Below are 8,815 nucleotides of genomic sequence, written 5' to 3'. Positions count from 1 at the left end.
TAACAGGTCTTTCCTTATGTTCAGCACCTTATGTCATTTTTCCTGATTCCCTGGGGTGTGGGGTAGGCACAGACAGTTGTAATGGTAATGGAAACATCTAATTGGTATGAGGCATTATTTTCACTTAATGATAAAGAGTCATTGAACCAGAAAAGACCAAATGCCTTACACCAAATCCATTCTTGTGATTTCAGAGAGATGAATTTGTATCATCTAGGGCAGATGGTTGCTTCAGATTGAGTATGTGCTAAAAACAAAATCTTAAAACATCTGGAATTGAAAATATAGTTCATGTATTTGATAGTCACAAAATGTGTGAAACAGACTTCAAACTTGTTTTTTCTTTCAATAGATACTGTTTATGTTATACTGAACAAAATTACCACAATCTGGTGATGGAATTTTAGAAATATGACCTTCTACCAATGCAGAAAACACTTACTGAAGATTTGCTTAGGCAATGTGTACAATTAAATCGACTAAACTAAACTATACTGTATAGGCTGCAGGATTCTACAAATGACTTTATGTATCCTGACACTTGTTACTGATGGTATTACCTAGTTATTTACCAAACCTTACTTGGTATGTTCTCTATATGTTTCCATTATAAGATCTGTCCTTTGTTGATATGAAGACCAGTTGTTTTACAAAGCTTCTTTTGTATCATTACATGCTGCATACATCTAGAACTAAATATCTGTATCTAGAAAAGCTGTGTCCCAGGAAAGTCAAGTGTCTCCATATTGTTAAAAATGCAATAGGAAATAAACAGAACTCTTTGTCTTTTAATCAAATTTGAAAAATCGCAGAATTCAATGGATGCAATAAAACCACAGTATAGGAAAAACTATGAACATTTTAAACTGTCATTACATTTGAAAAACATTAGGCTGGTGAGGAAAGGCTACTACTAGCAATTAAGAGATCCAATAAACTCAGACTTGAATAACAATTAGTATGACAAACTTCTTATACTTGAATGTCCAGAAAGTAAGATAGTTAAACCAGTAGTCTTGAAAGTATGAAGCATCAATCACCTGGGGCAAGTGTTAAAAATACAGAGTCTTAGAGTCAGACCTACTGAATCAAAATTTCTGAGGCTAGTTTGGGGAATCTGCATTTTACAATCAAGGTCATCTTTAATCTCATTAAAGTTTAAGAATTAGTGCTCTGGTTTTTTTGCTCTTCAAATTAGTTTAAAATATATATATATATATATATCCTTCTTTTAAATACACAATCCTTCTTTTAAATATCATAAAGCTAATTCATGTTTTAACCATGACCCAGATAAAGACAGTAAATGACACAAGCTTTCCAGAAACTCCTCCAACCCTCTTCAAATAGACTACTATCCTGATTTCTAACACCAGAATAGTTTAGCCTGTTTTTTTAATTTTATGTAATGGAGGTATACACTCTTTTTCTATCTGACTTCCTTTTCATACTAATATGATTCCTTCATGTTGTTCAGTATAGCAGTAGTCCATTCATCTTTTATTGCTTTGAAGTAGTCCATAATATGCTAGGTAGTAGAAGAGTCTACAGGATTCTGGAAAGAGAGCCCCTCAAGCTAGGTCACAGCCACACCAAACCTTAGCAATGAGGTGTGCTTTCCCACACTGCTCTCTGTTGCTGTGTGCTACGGAAGGAACCCACAAGTTTCTATATTCTCCCAAGTGGAGACTCAGAAGGTAGCTGAGTGGAAAGCAAGAAGGCTTACCTTGAGCCTGCAGAGGGGTGGCATGTGTTACACTTGCAGCCTTACCTACATTGGACTGCTTGAGACAAAGTTGTGTGTCTCAGTTCTTCAAACCCAAAAGAACTAAGGTGAGGCCATTTCAGCCCAAAACTACTGGGCTCTAACCAGCTAGGAAAAACCTGATCACCTATCTTACAAGCTGTTGCTTAGTGCATCAGAGGCCAGTCAGATACCCAGAGAAGGGAAGAGGTGAAGACACTGTCTTCCCCAATGCCGTTTTATTCATATATCTGAATACCATTTTAGGGAGAAGACAAAGGGCACAAATAAGACAACAATTTCCCAAAAGTAAAAGCATTACCTTAAGATACATAAATTCTATCCCCTTTACATCACACTATGCTTTAAACTGGGTAGGACTAAGTGTTGTCCAGACTTCCTTCAAGAATTCAAGAGGAAGGACATGAAAGTTCTATAGGAAAATTCTACTTCCTTCGCACATCTGAACTGTAATGAGTAAATCTGCAACCATGTTATATAAGTTTCCTTCCATTTTCCTCTTGGCAATCATTTTTTTAAGATCTAGTTCAAACGCAGCCTCATTATTATAGTGTTGCAGATTTATGCTCATTTTACAGTATTTCAAACTTGAAAGTAAAAAAAGCATAAAACAGTGGTTTGTACTTTCTGGATATTTGATAAAATTAATCATCTTTGTTTGGTCTATATGCTCTGCTTTTCAAACTAAACACTACTATCTATTATGTCTTCATTTAATACTCAAACCTTACCTACCTGGCTTCTACTTCTACAATTACCACAGCTTTCTCCAAGGATCACCACGCTCCAATCACCCAACCCAGTGCTGTCTTTAATTTGCACTTATTTAATTTTCTCTGTACTTTGTAACCAGTACACAGGCACTTTTCTCTCTGTGTAATCTGTATGTAACACCCTGATTTTCTTTCTGTTATCACTGCCCATCTCCTTTTCTGTCTTTTGTTTATACTTAAAATGAATTTATGCTAGGATTTTATCCTCACCTTTTATTCTGTAAATGCTAAATTCCATGGCTGCCTTAATCATTTTAAACACAATAATTATTAGCTTTATGCTGTAAGATCTATTATCTCTAGCTTTAACCTCTCCTAGATCTCAGGCCCCATTTCCATCTACTGTTAGACATTTTCACATGGGTATCTCACCGCCGATCAAATTCAATGCACCCAAAACAAAGTGGTCTTTTCCACAATCTCATCTTCCCTATCTCAGTTAAAAGCACCACCACCTTCTAAATCACTAAGGATCAAACTTAGGTGTTAAAGTGGGGCTGTCTAACTGCAAGAAACAGAAACTGACTCAAGCCTGTTTAAGAAAAAAATGGAATTTACTGTAGGAATATATAATCACTGGTATCCAGGGATAAAGAAATGAAACATAGCTGTGCAAACTCCAGAATGGCACTGCAAAGCTAGAAACCCAAGCGACACCTGTCTTGTAGGGCCTCAGTTGCATGGTTCTGCAAACCTACTGCCTACTGCACCCTTGCTTTGGTCTATAGATCAGGTTTCTCTGCTCATTCGTAATTTCCTTCAGACTTTGGCTTGCTTCACTGACTCTTGGCCAGTTCAATGACCTTTTCATTTGCTTATCTACCAAAATACCTAATAGCCTCTGAATTTCATAGCTCAAATTTTTGAAACAGAATCTAAGCAGATCAGTTTGACCTAAGAATTCATTCTCCCTGGTAAGGTGAGGATGGCCAGCTGTAGTTACAAGTTTGGAATCATGTATCACAAATGTGGCTGTCGAATCCCTGCCCTTCATCAGTCAACTGTGGCTGGGTGTGTGAGATCGTGGGTTATAAACTTGGGTATCAAATCCTACTCCTTCAGCACAGACTACTTCAAGTAGGAGGGTGTAGGCACAGTGTTGGACATCTTTGACTCTCATCATCTCCCCATTTCACATCTTCTCTCCATTCTGCCAATTTCAGTCAGCTGTGTGAAAATTCCTCTCAACAGTCACCTCTTCGTGTTTGCCTACCTAGGGAAGCAATGTCCTTTCTTTGTCCACCCAATTCCTGATGACTGCTCTTGCCTCCCTACACTATAGCACTGGATGATCTGCCTTGTTTTATTGCTAGTTAGATTCAGGCTTGTCTTTCCCATTTGACTGTAAACTTAAGGGTGGAGTTTACCTTGTTTATCATTGTAGCTTTACATATTCTGATTTCAACAAATTCTCCAGCATTTGAAATACTGGCTGGATATTTTAATCCAAATATCTGTCACATCCATTGTGTTTATTTTAGTATGTTCTTTAAATTAAATACTCTATTTCTGAATGGTTACTATGTTCACATGATAATTAATTCCTTAAGCAAATACATTAAATCTTTCTTGAATGAATGGGGACAGAGGTTGCAGAGGAAAGAAGAGCACACCATACCACTGTCTCAAAAAATTAATGCTCCAAAAATTAAATCTCAATATTGTTCATAATAATGAGTAAAAATGGAGAATTTATAGAAACTGTATTAAAATATAATTTCTTTTACTTGGTGGTATTTCTGGCGAAGTTCTAAAGACTCAAAATCTCTGAGTAAAGACATAGTTATTTCAAGAACTTCATTTTTAAGCACTTCCCAAAGGAAGACACCAAGAAGTGTTTAGGATAAGTTCTCAATGTTTGGTATACATTAAAATAACTATGGGGCTTTTCCAGTATATATATATATATGTCCCAGAGATTGATTCAGTAGGCCTAAGGTTCCGTGAAGCTTGGATACCATTATTTTAAAAATATGTTTCTGCTAGGCATCAATGTTAGAACTATTATTCTAGGACATTTTAAAAAAAAGAGTACATGTACATTGTCTTTATATAAGTACATCTCAAGTGTTATCATTTCCACAATTTTTATAGAACTGAAACATAAAGCGTTGGAACAGGGACTGATCAAACCTTTTCTTTTGAAAAAAATAAAATTCTCTAAAATTTGCTATCAAAATCATCCTATGAAATTAAACATAAAACAAAAATACTATTTAAAAACAGCAAAAAGTCATTTGTATATAATCTATGTTTCTTTTTAAAAAGTCTAAAATCTAATAATACAAGAGGCATAATCTAATACAAATAGAAAATTAATTTAGAAAATGTTTCTAAGATCTTCAACATCCTAAACAGACTTTAAAAAAACTTAATTATACTTAAGTAATTAAGAATATCTCTCCAGAATACTGCATTGTAACAAGTACATTTGAAGATGGACTTAACTAAAATGTTACTGTTAGAATGATACCAGATACAACTAAAATATATGCATATTATGACAAAGATTAGTATAATGAGAAATGTCTTTCTGGTAGAGCATCATGCCATGTCACTTTAAAATAAAATTATTTTAGCTAAAAAGCAGATAATGTGATGAAGAAAAGCACTGTAAATCAGCCTTAACCACTCCAATCCAATACTAAAAATAAATTTGCTAGCTAATCTATGCAAAGGTAAAATGCTAATTACCATCATAGTAGAGGAAATTTGGTAACTACTGCACTTATAGAATTAGGACATCACTGTAGCAGTTTTCAAAAAGAAATTTTGTTCACTAGATGCTTGGATTAATGAAGATGTGATTTAAATATAACCTCTCCATTTCAGCAGACTTCTTAAAGAGGTTGAGTCTTTTAATTTTCTTTAATTTCTTCACATTCCAATAAACTCCTATTGAATTTAAGCCAGAATAGATTAGTTGAACATTTCATAACTTTATAGTATTTAAACCCAGTATATTACGTTAATACACAAGCATAATTAGGTTTCTTAGATAAATAATTAAATACTAAGGTTGGTGAATATTATACAAAGGCAATATTCAAACTCTATTCAATTAAGTCAGTCCCACTGGTGGCAATTCATAGTGAAAATGCTGAGTGTGCTGTGAAAAAGTGACAATCTTTATAGTCGTCTAATTGGTTCCTGTAAGTAGGACCCCAGAGAAAATACAAGTAAAGAAATCAATAACACTAGAAAATATGGTAACTTTATTACAGATGTAGTTTAAAACCAGAAAACAAATAAGCCACAACTAATGCATGGCAGAAACAAGAACTAATAACTTCATGGTGTTTAGTCAGCAGTATAGGAACTGACTTTGTGGAAGTGATAATTTAATGTCCAAAAGATCAGGCAGTAAAATAAATGATTATGTGCGAAGAGTGGAATGGGGAAGAGTGATGGTAAACATCAAAGAATTCTGAATTTCCTACATTCATTAGGAAGGGGAAGGACTACTATGAAACTATGTCAACAGCCTCATATTGTGGTTTAATTTATAAAAATTTTAAACTGAAAAATAAAATGTTTAATAAGCTGGCTTTCTGATAACTCAAATGTTTACTTATAAGTGAACTTAATTTCTTAACTCTTTATATAATACAGTGTATCAAATTCAGAAGCCAAGTGATTTATAGTATGCATTAAGTTTATATTTAGAAAATTTCTTCTAGACTTTAGTATTTTAAAAAGTGCATAACAGGTATAAGAGCTTAGGAAAAATTTTCAAAATTTGGTATATCTGCTCATCTCCAGTAATCTAGAAACCTTTTAAAATAACCTGAATCAATCAAATTTCAAAACAGTCTTTTAACAAAGATAAAAACACTAAATATTTATTTAAAATTCATTTTGAGATTATAATCTCAGATAACTCAAAAGTACTAACCATTGGTTTCCTCCAGAATACCGAATTCTAAATAAACAAAAATTTACATACAGTTTTCTATCTTTTAAGAGAAATACTTTTTTTTACTCCATTAGAAAAGTTACCTCCAGTGAAATATATTGATAGAGAAATAGCACAATTCTCACTCAGTACCTAAATTTTCTTAGGCAGAAATATAAAATTTTATTTTTTTCCTCCAAAATTTATATATTAGTCTATGGGGATTAGTAACAGCAACACTGTTGGGCTGATACTATCATGATTTTGCTTAAATTTTGAGGGGAAGAAATAAAAAAATACCACAGGTGAGAACTGAATCACAGAAACTGACAAATTCTACTTTAGTAAATGAAAGACGATTCTAAAATGCATGATAAAATGAAGTTAAGGCAGCTCTAAAAGAAAATAAAACTTATCCACCCAAAATAGCATCACTATAGTATAATTTACTTCTTAAAACACTGTGTGTATAATCTAGACCTACAAAGCAAAACTCAAAACAAGCATTGCACAGTTATGATGCAGCATCAGGTGCTTTTACTTCAGTGAATGAAAAATAATGGTCACAACTCAAATGAATGGTAATTTAATACGAATATATGCACCTTACCATAGATGTTTATGTTTACTACCAGAGACGTCTTAGCAATTCCATATTCCTCACAAAATCAGTATAATTGCTGTAAAAAAATCAATTGTGGTTCTGAATACCCATTCACAGTTGACCTCAACAATGCATCTGATGTAGGAGACTGATTATCGGTGACAGGCAGGAGCATGTGGTGGTCCTCAGTCCCAAGTGGAAGAGCTAGTGGTAAAGTCATATCAGAAGGCTTCACATCCAAAGTTTCTGATAAAGGACTTTTTTGTATGGAATCTTGTTCATTTAAGGGACGATCCTCTATACTAGAATCTAGAATTTTATCTGCACCTGAAATGGAAGGGAAAAAATTTACACTATCTTTACAAACAAAACAAAAACCCTGAGGTAAACTAAATCTACTTCTTATTCTAAGAACTTGCATTCCAAATTCCACACCTTTACTTCTGCTGTCTCTCTTTTTTGCTTATTTGCTGTCCTCATTATCAAATCAAACCTTCTGTGGCCCTAAAGACTACATTCAAACACCAATTCCATTATAAAAATGAATTTAGACCAGGGTGAGCTGTTTCTTACCTATCTTATTACTCATTTGTCAGTTCTTCATATACTGCCTTATGGCATCTATCTCTCATAGCTATTTTTCTACTTAGGTATGCCTTAATTCCTCAAGTAAACTATAAATGTCAAGTTATACTTCTCTAATTCTTTCAAAGTACCTAACAGTAGTAACACAAAGTGAACACTATTTGTTCACTGAATGTACTAATGAGTAGTTCATACTATTCTGTGAGTTGAAGTTCAGAGGCATGGTACTTTCATATATATGGTTTCAAAAGAAATTCTGCTCAAGGGAGTAATAATCACACTGAGTAAAGAGACTTCTGCCTTCAGATCTTCTACTCGCTTGACAATGATCTTGTCACTCCAAAATATTGACATAATTTCAATCTCTCTATCCACACTAGACAAAACTGGGTATTTGCTTTTAAAAAATTGTAATTCTCTCTGTTCTTGCCAGACTCCTCTCTCCAGTTCAGCCAGCCAAGAATACAGCCTGTACTTTATTGTCCAGTGACTCTCTTCACAATGCTCTCTGCCTTTCCCACCTCCATCCTCTGAGCTACTCTTGTTCTTTCAAGTTCCTGAGAATGAAGCCTATCCAACATGCATCTCAGGACTTAATCTCTTCTTCAGCACTTTTGTGCCTCTGTTATAGCTTACATTTCATTTTGTAATCACAGTTATTTATTTAGATTTCTGATCTCCCACACCAGATTGTAGGCTCTTTGAGGACTATGTCTTGTTCAACTTCATATACCCTCAACAGTTACATATGCATTAGAGCTACTTAATGTTTGTTGAATTAATGACTCACTGTAGTTTTCAGGTGTTACTAATTTAATCTCTTTGATGTTTATGTTTACTATCAAAAACTTACTACCATCTCTACATATTGAGGGAGCCCAATGTTTTGTTTCTGATCATGACAAAATGGCATGTATGGTGAAACTTTTTAAAGGATTCATTTTAAGCGACAGATTTAAAATCTTGTAGTACGGTTTTCCATTTTTATATAACAATTTGGGGCCACCCACTTCTTTATCTCCTTTTATGTACTTCTGGATTAGTGTTCATGATGCCCCTTTCTTCACGTAACTACTATACATCCCAGGTAACCCAGGCTCTAGCGTGGGGAACAGTTAGAGTTTGCTTATGTATTCCATCATTCTTGAAGTTATTAATAAATCAGGTTTTTAAAGGAGGACATATTACAAGTA

At 34.0% G+C, this 8,815-nt stretch overlaps 1 protein-coding gene across 9 annotated transcripts in view; it reads right to left on the bottom strand.

The window, feature by feature from the left end:
* MYNN (myoneurin) overlaps window positions 1–8,815 on the bottom strand; it is a 29,458-nt gene that overhangs the window by 10,494 nt on the left and 10,149 nt on the right. For 7 of the 9 annotated variants that reach the window (XR_008996933.1, XR_005027329.2, XR_005027330.2 and 4 more), the window contains 2 exons: window positions 7,044–7,364; window positions 769–5,433 (listed from right to left, as the gene is read on the bottom strand). Coding sequence is in view for 1 of the 9 variants with exons in the window: in XM_057499868.1 (XP_057355851.1) it covers window positions 7,102–7,364 (263 nt within the window). In the remaining 8 variants the exon portion in view is untranslated. Of the gene's footprint in view, window positions 1–768; window positions 5,434–5,726; window positions 7,365–8,815 lie in introns of those variants that run through there. The other 2 variants (XR_008996934.1, XM_057499868.1) reach the window with 2 other exon arrangements.

The sequence above is a fragment of the Manis pentadactyla genome, chromosome 1 (assembly GCF_030020395.1).
Source record: "Manis pentadactyla isolate mManPen7 chromosome 1, mManPen7.hap1, whole genome shotgun sequence".
Classification (NCBI taxonomy): Eukaryota; Metazoa; Chordata; class Mammalia; order Pholidota; family Manidae; genus Manis; species Manis pentadactyla.
This window is presented reverse-complemented; position numbering and strand designations above follow the sequence as displayed.